Here is a 25,257-nt window from a genome sequence, read left to right as displayed (position 1 = left end):
GAGCTGGGTTTCACCCCTGTGTCAGGACCAGTCCCAAAGGGTTGTCCTCTCACCACCCGGGGCTCAGGCTGGGATGAACCCAGCAGTTACACAGTGGCAGTTTTGGGGCATTTCTGTGCTGGATTAGAGCTCGATGTGCCCACGGCCATGCAGGGCAGGAGCAGGACTCATTACAGCCCCAGAGGATGGGCATGGCTGGCGAGTGCCCGTGTGTATTTCCTGGTACCCTGTGTGATGGCTTCTCACAGACGTGGAGACTGATTGAACATGAATGGCACCGGTTGATAAGCTGTGTGAATGTAACATCCAGCCAAGCGTCCTGGGTTCTGTGGAGGCTATTCACGTCCCTCTCAACCAAGAATGAACGTTAAAAAAAGTCAGAAGCGGCTCCTTTTTGGCTCTCACCATCATCATCTTCCCTGGGTCTTTAATTTCCTCTACCCCCAGCCCCATTAACAGTCGATAAGTGTGTTAGGAAGATAAAAATCAGCCTACAGCTTTATGGACAGTTGATGGAAGGAAAAGCCAGGCTGCTGAGCAGAGCTGGCTCAAGCCTGCATCAGGCATCTTAAAAATGATTTACTAGATAGTCAGTACAGTGTGCCAGCTTAGCCCCTTGGAGCTGTGGAGGCAGGAGCCTCAGGGGAGAGTCCCCGCTCCGCTCGGTGCCAGCCCGGCTGCGGCTGTCGGCAGCGTTAGGGGTAAACACAGCTCCAGTCCACACGCAGTTCCTTTCTGTCTGCAGCGAATGTGAGAGGGATATTTATAGGCATCAGCCATCTCTGCTCTCCTTTGATCCATTCTTCCCACTGAAGGAGCTGTGCTTTGAAAGGAAACACCAGCTTCATCTTTTCAGTGGGCGAGTTGGAGAGAAACAGCAAGGCACCAACTTTCAAAATGCTGCTGGTGCCTTTAATGTTTATTTTAACTTCTAAACAAATAGCTGAAGGCCTGATCCAAGCACAGACGTGGGCAAGAGAAGCAGCAGCAGATCTGGTTCCACCTCTGTTTACGGATAACATGTCTCGGGCTCTGAGGTTATCACCACTACTCCCATCTAGAGCATTAAGTCCTTGTCAGTGCCTGTCTAATGTAAATCCATTTGTACCAGGCCTGCTGCCCCTCTCACATGCATATTCATGACGTGCCAGCTCCTGACAGGGAGAACGCTCTGCGCGGCCGCCGTTAGCGCTGACTGACAAATGGAGCTGTAATCCCACGGCTGTGTGACACACAAGGATCACAAGAGCTTTGAAGTCGAAGGCGTTCCTGGGAGCTGAGCTGCTTTTGTTGTAGCACAGAATTAAAGCAGAGGTAGGAAGTCCCCTCTGTCAGGTGGCTCTGGGTGAATAGGAGAGCGGCGCTGGAAATGCTGCGGGTCTGGAATGGAAAGCTCAGCTGGGAGGCTCCCCAGGCAGGGTGAAGCAGAGCGGATGCCAAGTCCAGGAGCCACCCTCAGGGAAGAAAATGGCATGTCCCTCTCCCAAACACCCTGTCTGAAGCCCATGAGACCATGTTCATCGAGTAAGGCTGTAGCTGTGCTTCTTGAACAAATGCTGCTCACTCACCGTGCCCGTGTGCGCAGCAACCAAGATTCCCCATCCCCATCCAAGCAGCGCAGGTGCACCCACTCTGTACCCTGTAAGCCCACCCCACACACAACTCCTTTGCCTGTTTCTAAAAGGAAGCAGGGCCATTTCTGAAGGGTTCATGCTGGGGCAAACCAGGACATGCTTGTGGCGTGGCTCGGAGGCAGACGGACCATCCCACCAGCACCGAACAAACGTAGAACTCCTCAGCTCAGGAAGCCTGTCCCCTGTTGCAGATGAGGCATCCACACCTCTGGAGGTTCCTTTGTGATCAATATCGACCCCAAACAAGGCATAGCACAAGTGATGTTGCTTTGTGTACACAACAAACCATGCACAGTTGTTGTGGTGTGTATCCCTATCTCTGTGCAACTCCTCAATCCTGCTTCAGCAGCCCAGGAGTGTCACAGGTGGCACAGAGACAGCCTCACCCCTTCCTATCCACAGCATGAGACCCCTTTATAAAATCATTGGCCTTTTGATATGGTCAGGCCACGGTACCTGGTCACTGCCTGTACTGCTGTACCAGTTTGGAGCAATCACTTTACTGGTAAGCTTGTGCAGGACCAGAGAATGCTTGTGCTCTTCTGAGTTGAACCACAAAGGATATATATCAATCATATGGAGTTTTAATTTGTTATATATATAATAGATATGTCTATATCTATATTCTATAAATAATATAGAATATCTATTATATATAATAGATAATATATATAATATAGGTATTTTATATCATATAGATAGATATATATGTCTATATATATCTCTATAGATATATAGACATATCTATATTATATAAAATATATTTATATATACATATACATTATATATAAAATTACTAAAATATATACATATATAAAATATATACATATATAAAACATATAGACATATATAAATATAAGCATATACATATATTGTAATATATTATATATCTGAAAAAATATATAATATAGGTAGATATATCTCAAGAGCACCCACAAACCCAGCAATAATAGCCTGGTGCAGTAATAGCCTGGTGCAATTCTTTTTGAGGCTGTGGCATCCTCCCCAGCCCAGCTGCTTCATCCAGATGCGACGCTGCCCCATGAAATCCACTGAAAAGCTCCTGCTGGCCAGCCCTGAACAAACAGAGCTGTTATGCCTCATTAATGTGGTGTGTTTATTTAAAGTGGTTGGTGTGTTACTAAAACAGGTAATCTAGGATTTAAAGGAAACACTCTGATTGCTTCGTGGTGCTTTGAATGGCTCCAAGTGAAAACTGCTCTGTTGCTCCTTTGTCCTTCTCGTTTGGATGCAATGGATACCTCACAAATGAACAGTGCTGGGAAGGTGTTTCATTTATGGACCAAGATGCACATCTCAATAACATCTAATTAAGGTCATTCATGGCCTGGCACATGCCACCTACCTTAGCCTGGGCATTGCAACCCATCAGCAAACATTTTAATTGTAATAATTGCCTCTGGCAGCAATTATTTTCAGGAAAGTGGCTAATTTCCATCAGCAGAGGGAACCTGAACTGGGAGGGAGATCCGTTCTGCCCTTCTAAAACACCAACTAAAGCAGCAGCACACCAGTGTGACCAGTACCTGGCTCCACCGTGTTGCTGGAGCGACGGGGAGCTAGGGAGAAGCTGAGGATGTATCCCCAGAAACCAGCTCCATCACCAGCCACGCGGGGCTCGAGGGAGCGGTGAGAGGTGCTGCTAGCCCAGAGGCTGTGGGATGGGCTGCTCTTGGAAGGCCTGGGGGTAAGATGCTCAGAGAGTGGCTGAGTCCTCCACGGGCCTGTTGTGCTTGAGGTGCAGTAACTGATGGTGTTCACTTGGCTTCACCATGGGGACTGTTAGCTGGGACAAGAGCCACCCCCCCACCACGCTGCTGGGGATGCTCTGCCCAACCAGGCATGAGCTGCAGTCGCTTTCACTGGTGCAAACCACCTCCATTAATTCCTGAAGGATGGAAAAACCCTGGATCCCCATCCCAAAACCCAGCATGGAGTGTAGGATTGCTGTCAAACGCTGTGCTTAGCCGCAGCACTGCAGACAGGGAGTAAAGCCCACCACACCCTTACTTCTTTGGTAACTTCCCCCCCTCAGCCCTGGGATGCTTGATGGGAAGACACCACTTGTCATTTTTTTCCCCCTGTGCACTCAGCGTGGCTCCATCTTAGAGGCATTTTAGCACTGAATTAATTACTGTGTTAATGGATGTCTATAGTCCATTAATAAATTAAGACCTGATGCTAATTCTCTGGGGTGAGGGGGGAAGGAGAGGGGAGTCTGTTAGTACCAAATCATTCTGTTCATTGCCAATGAACTCCACATGTTCAAAGGCAGGAAGAGAAGTACATCAAAGAGGCTTTAATTTGAAAAACATAAGGGAAGCTGATCTCCAGCCCTGTCCACGTTACAGACTGTACCATGGCAGATAAATTAGCTTTGAGTTTATTATCCAGCACATGACTGGGGAGTGGGGAGGATGAACCTGCACCACCAGGTACCCACCTGACCATACGGGTGTTTGACTTGTTCTACCTGGTGCTTGGAAGGCTCCAGGTAGCCTGAAACTTGGTGGGGTTAAAACTGAGTGAGGCAGGTCCTGCCCACTCCCCACATCTGACAGGCTTGGTCATCCTTCAGCTGGAAAACAGATTTTGGAGAAGGCAAGAAAAACAAGGGCACGAGTGAAGACAGTACTTCTATAACCATCAGAGGTCTGCTGTGGAGCCTGCCTTGGGGTCCTTCTCTCCTGCCCCAGTCCTGGGTTTGGCTGTGGGTGTCAGAAGTGCTGCTGGGTGGGTGTCACTGTCGTGGGCAGCGCCGTTGTGTCGGAGCAGTTTGCCATCACTCCATCACCAGGGGGTTGCAGTCAAGGAGGGTCGTGGTGTGCCCAGGTCTGCTGCTGCTGCCATCGTGGCCCGACCACTCACATCGTGGCCTTGCACTGCATCTCTACCCTGTTGTGTGTCCTAGCCTGGGTCACAGTGCTCCCTTTGCTGTGAAGCCACAGATCAGAGCTGTGGGTTCAAACCTGGCAGCACTGGCTCCTGCCTGAGCAGGACTGTGTTTTCTGTGCTGGGAACACAAGCCACACGTGCCTTCTGCCTGGAATAGAACTCAAAGGAGAACTCTGCTCCAGGAGGGATGCAGTCACAGACCCAAAACCATTCGGGTGGGTGTTTCCTCTCAGCCAGCAAAAATCTAACAGTTAATTAGGCTGGAACACCCAAAGGAAAGTGAATTCAGATGGCCAATCATGGAGTGGCATGGAAAATGTCTCCGTGACAACAGCACCTCAGGTTTAATGTATCAGAGGATAAGGGTAATGTCACAGCCACTACGCAGAGCTGTACCCCTGTCTCCTGCTCTTGAGTGGCCCTGGATTAAGTGGAAGCCATGCTCATGCCATCCCAGATGTGCAAGTGCAAACAGCAGTTCCAGACCTAAAAGCTCCAAATTCAGACACTCCAGCAAGATGAAAACCTGCTCTGCTGTGTAGGGCAAACGCCTGGGTCTCCTTGGGTACGATACGGCAGCATGTCAGAGCCAGAGCCAGTCCCTCACACACCCACCATGGTCCATGCATAGAGTCATGGAATGGTTTCAGTTGGAAAAGACCTTCAAGATCACCAAGTCCAACCCTCTATCCAGCCCTACAAGGTCCAACACCAGACCAAGTCACCAAGTACAACATCTGCTCTTCTTTTACACCCCTCTGGGGATGGTGACTCAGCCACCTCCCTGGGCAGCCTGGGCCAGTATCTGACAGCCCTTTCAGTACAGAAATTGCTCCTCATATCCAACCTGAACTTCCCCTGGTGCAACTTCAGGTCATTTGCCCTGTCACCAGGGAGAAGAGACCAAGCCCTCACCTCCCTATAACCACATTTAGGTAGCTGTAGAGAGTGCTGGAGTCTTCTTTCCTCCAGACTAAACAATCCCAGCTCCCTCAGCCACTCCTCATCAGATTTGTCTTCCAAACCCTTCCCCAGCTTTGTAGCTCTTCTCTGGACACGCTCCAGCATCTCAATTTTTGATTCAAACTGTGCATGATGACAAACTTCAATCAGGAGGTTGTGTTTTTCACCAGGGGAGAACCCAAACCTTTCTAGTCGTGAGGTTTAGTTTATTCCTAACCCTAGAGCCCTCCCTGCAGAGGCAGCAGCTCCCATTCCCAGCAGCACCCTCCACCCCTGGAGAGAACATCACTAATTGTCATCGTTTGATGTCACTGTTTTCTACCCCATAATAAACTCCAGGGTTAAAGAGTTTCAAGATCCTGGATTTATACCCAAAAGTCTGACCTATGGTCTCTGCTCATAATGACCAAAAGCATCATGTTTTGTGTGCACCATGAATGTCTCTTGTAGAAGATGCCTGGTAGCATTTAATGGGGAATGAAACAATTAGACGTCCACAGATAGCTCATTAGTGCTTTCACTAAAATGAATCTGCTTGCATTTTAAGTTAAAAATCAAACATAAGGATGATAGTATTGGCTGTTGTGATATTTACTGGGGTTTTTTAAAAATCCTCCCAGGAAACATGCAAGTTTTGATTAGATTTACTTGGATGCTGCTGTACATAAGAGAGCATCTCAGCACTCGGCCTCCGAAGAGCTCATCTCCCTCCTCCAAAGAGCTCATCTCCTCTCATCATCTCATTTGCACACATGTGAGTGTGTTTTCACGTGGCTCTTTCCCCTCCCCACCCAGCCATACCTTGAACTTGTGGTCTTGTGAGAGTGCAGGGAGACACGTGCTGCCTGTGGCTACAGGAAGATGGCAGGGTGAGGAATCGCCACAGCCTCCCCCTAGGCTTCCCGTAAGACAACGCGGAAGGTACTAACAGGATTAGCCTTTTGTGGGGAGTGATAACAATATATTAAGAACAAATGTTAATGGGCAGCATGAAATCACTAACAAAGTAGAAAATTGCTAATAAAACTCAATGGGCCTGATTTTAACTTGGCTCATTCGTCTGGCTCCGAGAGCCCGTTTCCACCCGGCGAGCGGGAGTTCTGGCGCAGGGCCCACGGCTGCCAAGCTCTGAATCCTTACGCTGGTTTTCCTGGTGGGAAGAGACCTCCAGCACCTGAAGGGAAAACTGCTGTGCTTCCAGATGAGCCCAGCAGGTCTGGATGCTGTCTGAATGTGTAACCCACCTGGAAGCAGATGTGTGCAGGTACCTCCCTGAGACGCGGTGTTCACCGGTGTTACGGTGCAAATCAGAATGGGTGGAAAAACTTGGCCTTTGGGCACGGTTTGTTCCCTCCTGTGTTATCGCTCCAGTCAGCCTTAAAATTTTCCAGGCTCCAAATGAATCTGCAGAACTGGGAGGGGAAAACCAGAAATCTGGGTGAGCCAAGCGTGCGGGGACCGGGGTCAGAGCAAGAGGGGAGCTGGGTTGGTACCTGCCCCATTGCACCCCAGGTTCCAGCTCTCTAGGGTGTCTTGGCTGACTTTGTCCTCTGGCCATGATATAACCACATCAATCATAAGAAAAACCTTGGAAATTCCTTTACTAAATAAATAAATTCAAACCTAGCCCAGACCTGAACACACGGTGTGGGAAGGAAGCTGAGAGCGCGGGCAGAGAGACCAGACAGTGCACAGGGAGAGAACTGGTGAAAGCAGACAAAGGAATTTCAGATGCACAACAAATGAATTAATTGGATAAACAGTAGGGCCAAAAGGTAAACCAGAACAGAGACCTGTGTCCTGTAATAACTCCTTCCAAACTACTCAGATTAAAGGAGAAAGTAGAGATCAAACGAGCTAATTTAAGCAGATGCCAGGCTCAGAGGATAATGTGAACCTTAATTACTTACTTACTCTTATTCTTCCTTCTCAACTAAGTGAATTTCCCAGCCAGTATTTCTGAGTTTTGCCAGACAGGAACCCGACTGCACGTTTGAACCAAGGGATTTGGCGAGGTGGAGGATCTCGCCACGTTCTTCTTTCCATTTTCCCTTGGATTAAGCTATTTTCCAGCCTGTTCTTCTAGCTGTTCCCATACTGAAAATCACTTTAAAAGTATTTATGAACCACGTGGGGATGGCTCAGCTGCCATACAGCCCCACGTTGCTGTCGGTCAGGGCGATGCCCCTTCCCTTTCCACCAGTACAGCACTTGACCTCACTGATTACACCCCCTTGGTTGTGGGCAAAGGCCCTGCCACTGGGTCTGTCCCCCCCAGTTTCAGCAACCTTTTCAGAGCCCTTCACAACATTTGGTTCATCTGAGGGAGGCTCATTGCCCACACCACACTCTAGTTCGATTTCATTCCTGGTTCACCAGCCTTTTCAAGCTGTAGCAGCAGCACGGTGCCACCACGGGAGTGAATGGGAATTGTGTGTCAAGTGTGGAGCAACAGAGAATTACCTTCTTTCTTTCATAGATTTGTATTGTAAATGAGTAATTGGTCCACTGAGAAGGTGTAATGACTTGGGACCACAGAAAAAGATTCAAGGAATGGCAGTGTTTTCCTTTTCTCTGACAAGTGACTCTCAACCAAGAGCAATAACCCTCTCTCTAGATCAGCAGCTATAGCAACAGTAGGCTTTGACTGGCTGGAGGTCAGGGACCATAAGCTGTTTTTCACTGCTGATTTTAACATACCATCCTCACAACTGGCTGTTATTTGTGGTGGTAGGAGCCTTTGCCATGATTATATTTCATCTGTTGCTGCACCAGTGCTGAATAATTAAAGCTGTCAGCAGAAAAATGAAGTGTCTGTTGTATACCTTTGAGAACAACTCCAAAATAATCTGATGTCCTGGTTACCTCAAGAAAACTGTTAACAAAAGAAGCTACCCACAGGGCAGAGAAAAACATGTTTGAGGGCATCTTTGAGGGCATCTGTGTGTCTTTTCCCCAGCATATTGCACAGAAGATGGTTACCAGTGGCAGTCATAGGAAGCACCCTGGTACCTGCACCTGTGCTGGGGGCAAAATGCTGACACCCCCCGCCCCCCATCAGGGTAGGAGAGCACAAAGCTGCAGGGTCAAAGCCCAGGGCCTGTTTCCAGTCCTGCCTTACCTTTGTGTGTTTAGGTTGGGGCTTCTGCCCTTTCCTTCTTTCCTGCCATCCTGTAAGGTTTGGGGTGCTCACCAAGCCTTCGCAGCAAAGTCCATCTCCTGCTGTAGAGACATAAAGCACATACACATTAACACTTGGTGCCTTCAGGTTATGCCTACCTGGTGCATCACAGCTGCTGTGATTCTGTATCAATCAGTTGGCTTTGCTCCTGTACCATTTACAGTTCTCTCCCACGTTGGTACTCGCTGGGCACGGGGTCAGCACTGGCATCGGGCTCAGCCGTGTCCTCAGTGCGACGCACACGGCAGCAGCGATCACTGCTCTGATGGGAGTGGGGATGCTGCTCCTTCAGCCCTTGTTTTCTCTGGGGACTTTTCCCCTTCTTGGGAATCAATACAGCCTGCTAATTGCCACCCAAGCCTTCAGGGCTTGAAAAAGGACATCATTTACTCGTTTTTCTCTGCTCCCCTGTGCAGGGTGACTTACCTCTTGGCATTCAGCTGTTTGTGGGGCTTCTGTATGATCCTGGCTATTAATCTGTGCTCATACTGCATTGCTGCCTCGTGGTGCATCCCTGTGAGGGACCCCACTTGCTCCTGGGACAGCAAACACACAGAGCATTAAGTGAAGAGGATTCAGCCTCCTCTGGTGGGAGCACCTCAAACCAGAGGAAAACCCAGGCAATAATTCAAGTGCATAAATACTCATGGCAAAGTCTAAACCTGCAGAGCACACAGAGAGGCCACATATTGTTCAATTGCCCATTATTTATTGCTTTATCAGGCAGAGGCATTATTGCAGTATACAGGATATATGTTCTCCTCATCCTGAGAAAAGAACCACACAGCCCTGGCCAACCAGGATATAAATTGCTGAGATACACAAGGCTTTACCCTAAACCCCCTGGGAATTGGGGAAGGGCTCATGGTGAGAAGTTGTGCTCCTGGTCACAATTTTTTTCCTTTTCTCTCTTTCTTTCCAAGTACCTAAAAGGAAACAAAAGCCTGAAAGCATTACAGGGGGTGTTGGTTAAGGAAGCAGTGGGTCAGCAGTTTGGTTGTAAGGATGGGTGACTGGGAAGAGCAATGGACAGTGCCACTGTCCAGGCTGCATCTCTGCTTCAGGAACTGCAGTGCTCTGAAATAAGGGAGAAGTTTAAAAAAAAAAAAGGCTAAAGTCTGCCATTTCTGCCCCAGAAATACAGAGACAGCCCCAGCAGTATCTCTGAGCCCTATGAGCTCATGTGGAGCAGCTAAAGGGCAAAGGCAGGATTCTGCCCTGTGAGCCTGGCAGTGAAAGACCCCCTGAGAAGTTCAGTGGTACATGATGTGCACTGAGGGACATATTTCCATCTGCATTTACACCTGGAGCCTGATGGGATCTAGATTGGGCTGTGCTCCCATTTGATGGTTTAACTGGAGAGGCATAAGATGTTTCTGTCAGCCTGGGGCTGCAGGAGAAAGCAGGGAAAATAAAGAGGCCACAGTTCCCATTTGGGGAATTAAAATGGAGTTTGGTTTGAGGTGTTGGGTATTTTTTTTCTTTGTATTTTAACCTTCCTTAAAACAAACATTAAACTGGATTCTGAAGGAATTTACCTCCAAACCCAGCAGCAAGGTTAAAAGCTGAGAGATTGCCTGTTTTAGCTGTGGAAGGAAAATACTCCCAGCATGTTCCCAAGGCTGAAAGGCAAAGCTGTGCTGAGCTGAACACCACTAATCACAGGTAGAGCGTAAGCCCATGGACATCACCCCAGGATCCCAGTCTGTGGGGCTGGTGAGCCCTCTGTCCATCCCTCAGCCCCACACACCTCCCAGGCTCAGTGTTTGGCAAAGGCATGTCTCAAAGCATGAGAAGTCAGTCCTTGCCATGGGGAAACCAGGTGAATTTGCTTCGTGGTGACACAGTTTACAGGAAGAAAGTCTTCTCCCCCCCCCCCCCCCCGGCAAAGTGCAGCTTGGAGAAGCCACAGCTCTTTGTGGCTGCCCTTGATGTCCGTGGGAGGCAGGTCTGCTCCCCCAGGAGCAGGAAGCTAAGTAGGAAACCAAGCCATGGAAGTTGTTCAGGGTTTTTTTTGGACTGTTTTCAAACAATGAGCCTTTAAATGTTGCTGAGCTCCTCATAACGTGGTGCTGAGCCACTTTGTGTTCTGCTGGACAGGAACAGCTCGGGGTTCACTGAGGAACCCAATGCTCAGTATGGCCACTGGCTTCTGTGCCCAGCGTTGGGCACCTGTTTCATACGGCCTTGGCCCTGGCTGGGAGGAGTCTTACCACAGAGGGGACACAGCTGACTGACATCCACAGAGCTCTGCACATGCACACGGGCCCAGGAGCTCGGTGTGTGTAACCCAGCCAAGCTGATACTGCTCTGGGGTTGGTCATTAATATTAGATGAAAGCTCAGATAATGAAAACGGCTTTTATAGTAAAGAGCATTTTGTTACCTCCCAAGAACCAGTGAGATGCCACACGTTACACTTCATTTTCTTCTGGCCCCTGGTCTTCCTTCAGGCAGGTGCTTTATAAAAGGCAGGATGTGAACTGGGGAGTCTGACTCAACTCGGTAGCGCTCACACAATTGGAGAGCTGAGATTTCTCCCTCTGATTAGGGGAGAAAGGTCAGGAAACTGCTGCACCACTTTCCACCTGATTTTCCACAATTCTTCACGATGCTCTAGGGAAGGGGCACTGAAGGGCTGCATGAGGAGGGTAGTGGGGTCTGTGGGATGTGGTGCCTTCATGGAGCCGTTTGGCCTCTCCAGATGTTTGACCCTTCTGTAGGAGGAAAGGTTGGGAGCCTGCCCTGCAATGGGGAGCCCACACAAACAGCTCAGACCTCACTGTGCAAAGGGTCCCTGGACCATGGCACAGCGAAATACTCAGCCCAAAGACCTACACACTCACTAACTCCTGATTTGTTTAGCATGTGCATTAAAGGCAGCAGAATGCCCACTGTGACCCAGGAAACCCTGATGTCTAGCCATGGAGCCCTCTTTTTTGCCCCAAAAAAACTGGTCTCAGAGCATGTCCTTCCCTTTCTGGGGGTGCACACGTGTGCATGGCCCCAGCACCCTCCAGCTCTGTCCCTCGCTCCTGGCACAGCAGCCTGCAGTGATGTAACACACTGCAGTTATTGATTAGCCACTCAGGGCCTTCCAAATGATGCAATCTGAATAATTGCAAACAGCAAGGGCAGATGCATCAACTGTCCCTGCCTCAAACCTGGGAGAGGAGAGAAGAGCCCGTGCAGATCAGGGTTGGGTCATGGCACGGATGCACAGCGGTACCTTCACCCCCATGCTAAGGCAGACTGTGAAAAAAGTGTACAGCTTGTGCTGGTTCTTAACGTGTTCTTATACTAATACCAGTTTAATTTATGTTAATTAGTTAAACGAATTCATTCAGCACTTACCTACCTGTGTAGAAGGAAAGGATGGTGGTGCAATTCAGACTTAGCAAGTAGCTGAGTGCTGGCACCCCGAAAGAGACGGGGGGAAGGGGAGGTGGTGGTCTGGCACAGACCTCAGGTTAGGGATGTGTTGGTGTTATGGAGAGAAGGGCTAAATCAGAGAGAAAAGCTTCTGAATGGGGAATTTGGGACAGACTGTGCATGCTTTTTAATACATCCAGCCATGCTGTTAGTGGTCTGGAAGGTGTAAGGCCTCTGTGGTGCTGATCCTGTTCTGTTGTCCCAGTTACACTTTGCCCAGCACAGTGCTGTGGTTCAGGATACGAATCACCCCCATGTTTGGCTCTGCTGGACCCTGCGGCCTGGACAGTGGCCCCTTCCATGTCCCATGCTCTGCTGGGCCTCAGCCTGCGTCCGTCTGTCCCGTGTGCCTCCCTGGAGCTCTGCCTTACAGGAGTGTGCTGCAGGGCAAGGGCCAAAACCAGGTCCTGGTAGGAGGTGTGGGGGGTGTGTTGCGATGGCCACACCAGCAGTGCCCCCACTCACCTTCCAGCACACCTGCTCCATGGTGTGATGGGCACAGCACAGGGCTGGGGGACCCTCTGCGCTCGTCCTCCCCGGCTTGGCTGGTCCCGCTGTGGCCCAGCTGCTGGAAATCAGCTCACATCACTTCTCCTTTTTTCCTGGAGGCAAAAAGTCATTTCTTCCTCTGATGGTGGGGCCAGAGCCCTCTCTGCTCATGAATGCAACCCATCAGCGAGCGGTAATGGAAAAGCGGGTTGAGGTGGCAGGCAGCGACTTGCTTTCAGTGCACAAAAAAAGCCCTTTTAAATTTAAATTTAGTGAGGAATTAAAAGCACATATAGGCAGACTCTATTAGAAAGTGAAAAATTTGATCTTGGCTATTAATCTGTTCTAAGAATACTTTCATTTCCTTGCCATATGTATCCAGTGATAGACTTGCATAAATGAGATCACATTAAAATGTACTTTATGTTTCTAGTCAAATCTCTTTTGTTATCATGTGAATCCTGGTTAGGAAAAAAAAAAAAAAACCACCCAAAACAATTACTGAGGCAGACTGAGAGGAGTAAATTATTTTAACTCATTTAGACAAGAGAAATCCTGCTCCTACTTGAAGGCTATCCATTGCACGACAGGCAGATGTTCTATCACCACTGTGCTACCGGCTCGTGGGTTACATACAGGCAGTGGAAACACAAACGGGGCTCAGACAGCACTGGGCTGTGATGTCTCAGGTCTGGACAACACCCAGGCAGACAGGGACTGAACACAGCCTGTTCCACTGCCAGTAACCCTCACGGACCTTTTGGGAGCTGTGTGGGAGGCTCGCATCTGTCCCCTGCAGTGGCTGGGAGAGCGCTGTCAGACCCCAGCAGACCTGGTGCCTGGGTTAGGGAATTAAAAAAAACCCAGAACCCAAACCACAAAACCCCCCCAACAACCTCTCCCTGCAAAGAAACCCACCACCACACCCCACAAACCCAGCCAAGCTGTTTGCAACAAGTTTCTTCATCAGCCATCAGGTCCTCCTGCAGCTGTGTTACCCTCTGACGCCAACCGCACGCGATGCGGCCGCGCGCTGCTCCTCTCCCAGCTGTGGTGGCTCTGAGAGAGGGAAAGGACAGACTGGTAGACTTGGGGCAGCCCCAAACCAGCCAATGAAGGGCTGCGGGGGCTGTGACGGTGGTTTTGAGGCGATGAGGTCATGCAGAGGCGCTTGCAAAGGTGCTTCTGCCTCAGTGGAGCATCGCTCGGTGCTGGTGAGCGGTGTCAGGGCGTCAGCTGGATGTGGCCAACGTGGGCTGGGACAGAAGGGGTACACAGCCCCGTTTCAGTCTGAGCTGGGCTGGCCTCCAGCAGGCTCAGACGGCTTCCCCAAAAAAAACCTGACCTGGCCTTTTCCGGAAGGGGGGGTAACGCCCAGAGGCTGGGTCAGGCCTTCTGGATCATGTTCATACTCTTAATAAACTGACCTGAAACTCCTTGCCCAGGGAATTAGGATCCTGGTGTGAAATGACTTTGCAAGGTGCCCATAAGAAACCCGTGTCTGAACTGGTCTCCCCCGCCCCGCCCCAATGCCCCCCAGCTCCAGGACTTGCAGCTGCAGCCAGGGCTCCAGGCCCAGGGCAGCCAGGGAGGGGCTGAGCCCGCTGGAGGCTGCTTTGGCCAAGAATGCAGGATTGCCACCCGTGCCTGGCGTAACCACAGCAGAACCTCCTGCATCTCCCGCTCTTCAATCACTAACGGTGAAGATTGATGGCTGTTGGCAGCCGTGGAGCCTCAGATTACTGAGGGGCTCTGAGTTACAGAGAACAGGCTGTGGGTTCGTTACTAACAGCTGAAGAAATGGCAGATACCCCAATGCCTGGGAACTGAAACGAAACCCCATTGGGGAGGCAATTAAACACCTCATTCCCGTTGCACTCTGCTTGCTGTGCTGGCCTCTTGGCAAATGCTCTGTGGTAACTTTTGTGTCATTACTGTGAATTAACCACCTTCTAGGCCCTGTATTAATATTAACTACGATCCAGGCAGACCCAGGAGCGCGATGACGCTGTCTCAGGCAGGCAGAGATGCACAGCCCTTCACGGCAGCTCCCACCTCCCTGTGATGCTCAAGGAGTGTGCAGAGTGGAGCTGGAGCCCACCAAGAAAACAGAACGCTGGAGCACACCTGGCTGCTTGATGGGTTCCCCCCCCCTTCTCTGGAAAGCAGCAGTCAATGACACACTTGGAGATAATGGAGACAAAGCTTGAGCTTTCTGCAATCTGCCATGAGGATCAGCAGCTGGGAGAGGAGTGAGCCAGCAAAAACCCAGTGTACTTCTCGTACCATCTGTAAACAAAAGCAGCTTCAAAACTCGCAGTGCAGCCCCTGTTTTCTCTTTTTTTTTCCCCTTCACAGAAAATCTTCCCTTTGTGCCAGGACTAAAATATTAGCACTGGGTTCCCCCCTCTGTTTTAACTGACCCCACTGCAGCCAAGTGCCAAGAAAGTGGAATTCCTGAACAGCAGGTGAAAAGAAAACACAAGATCAAACGCAGTGCTGGCTGCCAAGAGAACCTGCAGCACTGCTTGGGGGTGCATGAAGAAGTCATGCAGGCTCCTGGTGGTGTCAAAGACTTTTGGAAGGTCATCAAGGAGGGTTTTTTTTTTTTCAAGCAGCCCACATCAAAAAGCAGCAGTAGGAGACAAACCTCCAACACGTCATCCTGGTGCTAGAGATACCTGAGGAGAATTTAACTGCTTCTTCCCCGTGGCATCCGCAGAAGCAGCTCTAAGCAACAAAGCAGCGCTCAGAGCAGAGATGTGGCTAAGGAATTAAATTCAAGAGTTCATACTGGGTGAATCAGGTGAACCATGGAGTGAACCATGGAGGAGATGTGTCCTTCTGAGCTCACCCCTTCAGTAAAGGCAGAAACCCCTGTCTTGCTGCCCCTTTAAGCAGCCAGCCCTAACATTAACTCCTATTTCTGCACCCACCTGCTCATCCATAGCCCAGAACTATGTCCTTTCTCTTCAGGATGCTGTGTACTCCAGGGACGTGTGGAATAACCCGCTCTGACACTCCTCATGGAGCTAATGGCCTTCAGAAAAGAGACTGAAGCCAAGGTCCTTGTTAATCCCTTCTGCCCCCTCTGCCTACCAGTCTTTGGCGTCTGTGGAAAAGGCGGGGAGGATCTGGCCCAAGAGCTGTCATCTGAGTTTGAACACGAGGAGAACTGACATTGTCACTGGGGTCACTGATGGGTGGTGCTTCATCCTGTTTTTCCTCCTAAATATCACCAAGAAAGCAAAGTTCTTTTCAGGAGAGCCTCACATCAGTGAGGTTGAAAGGAATACCAGGCTCACATCAGTTCCTAAAGACAGCCTTTTTTTTGTTTTTATTTTAAAATCCTGCATCTGAAAACACAGTATGACAGAAAGCACTTATATACAACTGCAGTGTTTTTGGTATAATACAGTATTTAATACATCCATCTCTTTTTCTGCAAAAAAATTCGCTTTGTCAGACAAAAACCCAAACTCCCATTGACAAAGGATCCAGCTAAGGCACATTGTTCTCTGCGAAATGAAAGACAAAAGGGTGCAGAACTGGGTAGTGCAATAATTGCTGAAAATCACATTCTACTACAAGAAAAGCATTCTGACTTTGAACTTTGATCACCGGTCAATTTAAGACATTTCAATCCTCTCTCATAAAATACTCCTTTAAATAAATAGCAAAATATCTACATCTTTCAGTGTGTTCTGGTTGAAGTTCCAATTATTTTTGTTTTTAATCTTTGCTGTATATACACCGTTTTCTTTTTTTCTTCTTCAATAGCTTACAAAATATTTCTGTACAGTTTTATGCATATAATGATCTATAACAAAATAGTTATTTCTTAAAACTATATTACCGCCGGTCTCTGAGAAAATGACAGGGTAGGAATAACTTACTATGGACTCTGTTAGGCAATACAAAAATGCAATCAACCCCAAAACCAAAATGACAAAGTCAGAAACATCATTTCATTAACTCCAACCAATTCTTTTTGTTTCTCAAATCTTGGTTGTAAACCCAAGTTGCCTTTGGGTTGTATCCACATCTGAACTCCCGACCAGGAGAGGATTTGGGATACCTAAAAGCACTGCAGCCTGCTGGGAATATCGGTGCTACTGGAAGGCGACAGTTCTCCATGGAGTAAGAAGCATTAAAGAAACCCAACAGATCCAAGCAACAGCAGGAGCCCTTGGGTTCTGCTGACCCTGACAACCTTTGGGTGAAGCTCCAAAAGGCAGAGTTTTGGAAATGCATTTATGACTTTGGTGGCGGAGCCAGACCCCTCTGTCTCCTAAGTGTACCGTTAGACTCACAACCACCACTCAAACTGGCCCCAAGTGGTGAAGTTCTTTCAGGGTTGAAGACCACACCGTTCAGGGGATGTATCTTCTCCCAGCTACCAGGACAAACCTGAAAGGGATGCTCCTATGCCCCACCAAAATGAGTGATATGACCCCAGGATTTTGCCTCGTGCCTCTGAGAGCAGCCTGTCCTGGTACAGTCTGAAGAGAAATTGAAGTTATTACGTTTCTAGGTAATTAACTCACCCTTCCTGATTGAGAGTGAGTTGCAAAAGACACAGCTCATCATTTCCCAAGGTTTCTATGCCCATTAGAGCCCTCCTTTTGCCCAAAGGGAAGGTCATTTTCTTCCCTAAAAGACTATGTGTTTGTAAGCAATTTCCATGGTGTTTGTGAAGCGTAAGCTGACAGCAACACACCCGAGCTGGAACAGGCATCTCAAGGTGCCTTTTATTCCTCCAACAACCAACAGAACAAGCGAGCGAGACACAGACAACACCACCTAACTTCCTAACACAGTTTAAGGCCACATTTAGAAAGGATGAAAGTAAGGCTTTCTTTAAGGGGCAACACACCGATGCCACGGCGGGACCAGACACCGAGCGATCCAATGCCGCCAGGATTCCCCCAAGGAAAATCCCAAACCACCTCCTCATCTTGGCCAGCAGGTCTGTGCCTTCTTGTGGATGTGAGCAGGGAAACCAAACGAAACGCTGCAGACATCCTCCTCCAGCATATTCCCAGCAACCTGAGGGTGCTCCCCTAGAGAGATTGCTATCTTCTCAGCGTGTTAATTACAACAGAACCAAAGACAAAGTCATTACAATATACAAATGCAGCGCGATGAACCGCGCCTAGAATCGTCACTCTGTGATCAGAGGCTTTGTTATCTGTACAGTATCTTGCTGTTTACTTGGCAAGGTTAGGAGTAATACTTCTAGGGTTTAACAAAGTAGAAAGAGAATTTGCATAGATTGTACATTCAGTTCAAGGAGATTTCTGGTACCTTTTGTTTGTTGTTATCAGGTAAACGTGTTTGCAGACACAGTGAGGTAGCAGCTGTGATAGCACCATGAGCAAAAGAAGGTAACCAAGGCAGAAGCAAAGAGCAGAGAGGGATCTACACACCACTGGTGGTATCAAGGAGCAGACTCAACCTGGGACCTGCAGTGTCACACGTCACAAGGGTTAATTGCTGCTGACACCCCATGGAACTGGAGCAGGCCAATGCCACCGTGGCCTGGGGCAACACGGGCTTGCCTCAATTTTAAATGCTCTCCAGCCTGACTCTTCTTCCCCTTGCTGTGATGGTGGTGGTGAAGGTTTACAAAGGCCAGTCTCTGTGCCTTCAAAGGCAGTTACACATCAGAGCATCAGCTTGCTCTCCTCCCAGGGTCAACAGGTATTTCCCTACAAATTCCTCCTCGCCATCTTAACCCTAATTCACATTGTTTGTCCCCTCCAATGCTGCACCGCTCCTACCTCTGTGGGCACCAGCCCAGGAGCTGCCCTAGAGAAGCCCAAGGAAAGGAAAAAGCCCCTGGAAAGGCTTTTCCAGGTGCTGTTTCCAGTTGCCAGTTACCATGGGCTGCACCCAACGTCCTACAGATCCTCACGACTATCTTGTAGGCCTTGAATGGTTGAAATAAAAGCACATATGGATCATTATCTTTTCACAACCAGACAGAAGCAAAGCCCACTTTCTACCCAGTTGCTCTGACTCTGCTGCTGCAATAACCAAACCCACCGTTGCATATATTAGGTACCCAGGCTGAAAGTCCAGAAGAGGCAACCGCTGCCCCTGCCACCAGCGCCGCTGCGCTGTGTGAGCACCGAGCTGACCGCAGCCCGCTCGAAGAGCAAACGTCTCCGATCCCCAGCTAGGGCTCTGGAAGCAGCCGAAGGGATTTGGCTCACACAAGCACAACATTTCCTGCTGAACGGAAAGCAGTGGAGCTGGCCAAGGTTTCACGTGGCCAACTCCCGGGGCTTTGGGATCTGGGAAGACAACGAGGAGGGTGTGATAGCCGGCGGCAAGCTGGCCGCTCTCTGACAGCTGCGATGAAAGAGAAGCAGAGAAATCTGCGGGAAGTCTGTCCTCGTTGCCTGGCCACAGGAAAAATCTGGATCTGGTTTTCTGTTTCTCTGGGAAGCCAAAGCTGAGCTCTCACGGCATCCGTGTTCTCAGCCTGGCCGAGCAGAAGGCGCAAGGTTGGCTCAAAGTTTTGTCCCAGCACAATTATGCCAAACCTGCAACGTTCCCACATCTTCTTCCCCCTTGGGTCAGGTTTAGAATACCCCAGCTCTGATCACCAACCTCACTACTCTGTTGTAATCGTGGCTAAGAGCGATGGAGACCTCGTTAGTATTGCAATTAGCACGGCAGGAGGTGGACAGAAGGTGAATGCACATTAGCTGCACCTTTGGAAGGTGCTGCAGGATCACTGTTAATATGCTGTTCAACAACTGTACCTGCGTTGGGCGCTGAAGCCGATACCCAGGGAAGTCAATTTGTAGCACATGAATGCACATTCCCCTATCTCTGGGCTCAGCAGTAACGAAGGCTGAACAACAGAGATACAGATGGGCTTCCCTGTGTAACACTTGCTATCAGGAAGGAATTGTTAAATTCTCTGCTTGCCAAGAGCACAAAAAAGACCTAATTTCAATTCTAAAACCAGCCTGGATATCAGCAAATGAAAATACAAATATTACTACTCAACGTCCAAATGTCATCCAAGAAAGAATTGGACAAATCTGGAAAGAAACTGTCATTTGAGCTATTTCCATCAGCCTGGAGGTGCAGCATTACCATATAAACAGGTCTGCATAATGCACTGACTCTGGACAGCGTTCAGTGACGCACGTACGCCGATGCTCCGCGTCCTGCCGCGCTCCCTTCCGCCTGATGGTGATGGATCACAGCAGCGTCACACGGCTGTCGGGCAGAAGGGGCGGGGGATTTAAATGAGCAAAGCACTACACACACAGCACGAATGTGTGTGCATGGAAATCCACCCACAGGGAGGGATTCTGACCCAAACTGGCTGTCAGGCGGAGTCCTGTGCTGTGCACAACACCCCCTGCACATTGAGATACCAAAATGAAGACGCACAACTTGTTTTGGGCAAACTGTGGGTCCCTGCTCTGAATTCTCCTTTCACCAAATGTAAGATCTGTGAAGTTATTCTCTTCTAACAACATGCAACAGTCACCAGAGGCTCAGGTCCTGCCACGTCAGAACCCAAGGAGCCACTGAGCTGGACATCGGTCTTAGCAGCGCTATCACGGCATCAGCTGGAGCAAGCTCCGATCCCTGATGCAAAGAGTCTTGCTTCATGGTTTTTCTTCACAACTACAGCACGTTGTAACTCACACACAGTGTCCCATGTAACTCATGTATCTGTGCCTGCACCTGAATAGCTGTAGTAGAGGCTGTCACTCAGGTCCAGAACTGAACAATGCCCCCAGAGATGTTGCAAACAGGGCAGCTCATCCTTTGCTGACTTCAGATGGACGGTATTGACCCACAGCACACCATCACCCTTTTACTCCTGCTGGATTTAACTCTGAAGCCCTTCCTCACATCAGCACTGTGTGGGATTCTTGCCTGGGAAAGGACTGCAGGACCAGCCTTCGCTTTGCACCACATGCTCTCCCGGCAGTGCCGGGATCGCCGGCATGATGCCCAGCTTCCTTGTGCAGGTGCTTTTTGTCACTCAGAAAAATGAACTAACAGAAACTCTGTTTCAAGACATTTTAACCTAGGAGATTATGTAAATAGAATTACCAGCAACCCTTTGCTGTCCTTCCCTTTTTGTGCACCTCACATTGCAAAGGGTAAAAGTGGCAGATTGTCTTCTAACAAGAGAAGATGGGGGGTTGTTACCACCTTCTGTTTGGTCTAGTTAATAATGAAAACTTACCAACAAAGCACTTAAAAACATTTTTGCTTAAGAATAAGAAATGTATCAAATTTAAAACCCAAGCTGCTACCTGCGTGCGTGTGGGACCACCCTTATCCATGGGTAAGAGTGACAGAAGATTTTCATGACTACCCCTGTGGTCTTACTGAGAACAATCACTGACTGGGATTGTTAATGAATTTGATTGTGTGTCCCAAATACAACTTTCTTTGATCTGCAAGGCTGGAACTGCGCAGCCACCATTGCGTCAGCGGGACTGACACCCCACAGTGAGGACTGGAGATCCCCAGAAACCATGAACATCACAAAGGAATGTTAGATTAAAGCCAAGCACTGTTAAAAACCCCACTGGATCCATCATACCGCTGTGTTCCCATTAAAATAAACCTGTTGGCAACCCTGGCTTTAAACACGTTTGCCTCCAGAGCCGGTTGGAAACCTGGAACGTGACCTTGACTGAAACATTCCAACCAGCTCTCACTGCTACAAGCTTTCCTAAAACTACAGCTCTCCTGACTGTCAAACAAAAAGGGACTGGGAGGTGTGAGGGGGGAAGGCCTTTTCTCAATAAAGGCAGCTTCAGTTAGTAAGATAACATCATCGTCAAGCTGCAAAAGCAGCACCTACTAATTAGTCATTGACTAAAACATAAATAATAAATACCTAAGTTGTTCCTTCCATGCATCCATGTTTGTGCCAGACAGACGTCGCGATGCTCTGCCCTAATGCCAGCACAGCTGATGCCACCATTTCAAGTCCAAAGCAAACCATGAGCAGCTTGAAATGGATCTGATGGAGACACCGGGCTCCCGGTGCAATGGTCCTCTTGCTGCCCCAAAGGGGATTCAGCCTTTCTCTGAGATGCACTCACAGTTCAAGGGGTCTGTTTACCCTCCTGACGTGGTCGCTCAACTCTCATCAGCAGAAAGTTTGCCACTCAGCCAGGAGGGGAAACTGAGCCCTTCCTTCATGACACCAACAGGGGCTTTCCCTCATCACCCCAGTAGCTTTGAATGGCCTTTTCGGGTTACGCTGTTCTCAGGAGATTACCACAGCAACACCAACAAAGTGCATGTTTTATGCTAATGTCAAATGCATTAGTTGGAGATGAATTTGCATATAAAAATGGTGTTTTTAAAAAAGTTCTTGGAATGCAAAAGGATTTGTTTTCTGCTGTAGAAAATGCAGGTTGAGATGCTGCGAAACCTCCCTAGAACCGCGCGCAGCCTGCTACCTGCAGCCATGGCACAGGTAGGGTTTGGTGACAGAACAGAGCGCTGGGGATCGCGGCATCGCGCTCCTCATCAGCTCGTGGCTTCGTCAGGAGCCCCCGTCCTGCCCAGACACCCAGACACCCTGTGTGCGCCTGGCAGGACCCTCCGGCGCGAGGAGCTGGCGGATCGGAGGTCCAGGGAGGGAATTAGTGTTAAGACTTACGAGCCACGACTCTAATTATGGAAGAAACGCTGTTGCAGATTTAGGTCCCAATTCTACGGTTGTACCGGGCCCACAGAGCTCTGCTGCTTGAGGAGAACCTTCTGGAAAACCAGCGAAGGGTGAGCAGAGACATCCGACCCGCCAGCCAGCCAGCCACACAGACAGCAAGCCAGCAGCAATGCTCAGGTGCTGGTGGCTTCAACAACAACCATCAGCTTGGCAAGGGCTGAACCCCAAATGCTGCTTTGTTCTCTGACACTCAATACTCAGAGCCTGAACCTGGCTGTGTGAGGCATGAATAACTAACAAACACAGCAAAACTCTGGCTCCAGTTAGAGTCTGACATGAAATCAGCCTAAAAACCCTCTGAAAGTAAGCTGGAAGTTTCTGCTTTTGCTCGTCTTCTCTAACTAGGATGACAGCAGACATTAGCTGGGCCCAGAATTAATTAGCAATGTTACTAAAGACCCAGAGGAGCGAGGCCACACCAAGAGTTCCGTGGGCCAGGCCAGCTCCATCCAGCGGGACCCAGCTTCCCCCGGCAGCCTGCGTGAAGGGAATTGCCCTGTGATTGGTTCATGGCAGCAAAACAAGGAAAGCCTATGAAACAGCAGAGGTACAGACAAATTTATTTTTAAAAAAATCACTTTTAGCAGCTGCTCCTAACACTGCCCTCTCCATGACTTGCTGCTGCCGTTGGGAAAGCCGCAGAGGCGGTGTGGTGCGGCACGGCTGGGGCGCCGGAGCTGCAGGGCTGCTGGCACAGAGCTGATGGAGAGGGCAGTGCCAAAGGCCTTGTCAGAACTTTTTTTTTTTCCCTTTTTTTTTTTCTTTTTTAAATGAATTCTATTGCAGTAAGTAACAAAAAGGTATAATGTTCCCTTAGGTCTCCGAAATCTGGTGTGAGATTCACATATGAGCAAGGTTAGATTCCCTTTTCAAAACCTATGCCGGAGGAGAGCGTACCGGATGCTACCTCAAGCGACCGTCGGGTTTGACTGGGCCCAGCTCAGATTTGGGGTCCGGGCTCAGGGAGCTCCAGGCTGTCTGGGCGCAGCTCTGCATGACGGGGCAGGCGGTGGGGCCGGTGCTGCAGATGTCCACGGCTGACCAGACGCTGCTCACCAGAGAGTCCACCCAGGCTTCCAGCCGGGCTCCCACCAGCCCCGCGTTCCTCTTGGCCTGGTCCACGCGGGCGGCACTGATGGGGATGTTCAGGACAGGGTTCAAGCCCTGGAAGCTTTGCTCCATGTAGGCGTTCTTTGGAGGCCCGCTGTGATACTTCATGGCTTCCTCTGGAAAAGCAGAAAGAAACCAAAAATCAGTGCATTATAAACACCCACCAGACCAAGAGGATCTAAGGGTACTGTGAGTGGAAAGGGGTGGGAAAAGGCTGGGAAACCCCTGCATCCCGAGGCTGGCCAGCTGCACCCAGCTCCTCACACTCACCTTGTTAACCTGCAAGCACCGCGTTAGCAGAGCAAAGCACTCAGGCTGCAAGCAGCAGCATCCTCCTCATCATGATCACATATAACCGGTGTCCCCAGGGCTGTGTGACACCCAGGCATGACACAGAGTTTTTGGCACAGCATGGCAAAAGGCACAGCATCTCAGCTATGAGCTCCTGCCTGCCCCCAGCAACTGGCCAACACCATGCAGCTCCTCCTTGGGAGAAGCCCATTCTGCATTCAGGAGAAGCCAACTTCATGGCTGCTTTCCTTACAGTAACTCTCCCACCTCAGCAAAAGGTAGGACATTGCCCCAAATCCAAAGTACTGCAGGAAAAGCCCTTGCCCCCCTGCGGGAATGCCCTCAAAGACCCTGAGTTGGACGCTGCAGCCCAGACTGCCTTGTCTAAAGCAACTGCCCAAGGTCCCAGCCTGGACTGAGACGTGCTCAGAAAGCCAGAGTGGGACCCTCCCAAACATTAACCACGTGTCTCTGGGAGGAAATCCGCACCCCTGGCAGCATGGAGGGGTGTTTAGCTCTGCCAACAGAGCTGCTGAGAACACAAAGTGGGCTCCATTGGGATGCTCCAGGCTGGGAAAGCTGCGATAGCATCGGGAGCCAGGGATTACACAGCTCCAATTCCTTGCTCATGCCCTCGCTGCCTGGCTGCAGCCTGAGGCTGAGCCCCTTCTTCCAGGCAGAGGAGAGTGTCTCAGGGGCTGGCAATGAACCAGAACCTTTCTTCAGAGGGAAATGGGACACTGAATTGGAGCTTTGCTGGTGCATTTTCAAACTCTTTAAGGTCCATTACTTCAGATTCCCAATTAAATCAGTCCAGCACATCCCCATCCCCACCACACATCCCTCTGCTGTTCCTGCACTCACCCAAACCCCGCTGTTATTTTAAGTGGCAGCTCTCCACAGCAACCCCTACTCCAAGAGAGTTTATCCCAAAGCATGCTCTGCCAGAGCGCTGCAGTTTAAGACGCAGAACAAGTACACGTGATTAAATTTCCTCCTTTGGAAGCAATTAAATATGGGAGACTGTTTGTCAACATATTAATTAAATAGGAACATTCTTAAGTAAAAATCCCCAAATGAGAGTTGGCATCACTAGTGGGATCATCTGATTGAGACAGGCAGTGGGGAGAGCTGGCGGAGCTGGAGCTGGGTGTGTGCATGGTTGGGGCATGGGGTGAGGGAGAACTTCTTCCAGACCAGTAACTGGATGGAACACAGCTTGTCCCAGGCTCCAGGTAACAAACTACAGCGTTTCTCAGCACGCTAAGGGTGACCACTGCCCACAGGGAGAAGGTACTTCTCTGATATGAGATGTGGGGTGAAGCCTGATGTGGCTCTGGCAGGGGACTGCTTGGCCCCAGAGCAGATGGAACAACCCACCTTAGGTCTCTGCGTGCCCTACAAAGAGCGAGCTGGGCAACAGCAGCCTGAGTGCAGAGCTACGTCCCCTAATCAATAGGAAATACAGCAGGACTCGAGCCAGAACCCTCTCCTGGAGCCTCCAAGCCT

General features: G+C 49.6%; 1 protein-coding gene across 1 annotated transcript in view; it reads right to left on the bottom strand.

Annotated features, from left to right (window-relative positions):
* Positions 1-22,780: 22,780 nt before the first annotated feature.
* The window catches only part of XYLT1 (xylosyltransferase 1), a gene marked incomplete at its 5' end in the record, with an annotated part of 154,266 nt that continues 151,789 nt past the window's right edge, over positions 22,781-25,257 (bottom strand). Inside the window, one exon of the mRNA XM_084271336.1 lies at positions 22,781-23,573. Coding sequence (XP_084127462.1) covers positions 23,251-23,573 — 323 coding nt within the window. The 3' untranslated portion in view covers positions 22,781-23,250. The remainder of the gene's footprint in view (positions 23,574-25,257) is intronic.

The sequence above is a fragment of the Gallinula chloropus genome, assembly GCF_964237585.1.
Source record: "Gallinula chloropus genome assembly, chromosome: 15".
Lineage (NCBI taxonomy): Eukaryota > Metazoa > Chordata > Aves > Gruiformes > Rallidae > Gallinula > Gallinula chloropus.
Note: the sequence above shows the minus strand (reverse complement) of the source record. Positions and strands in the feature narration are given on the sequence as shown.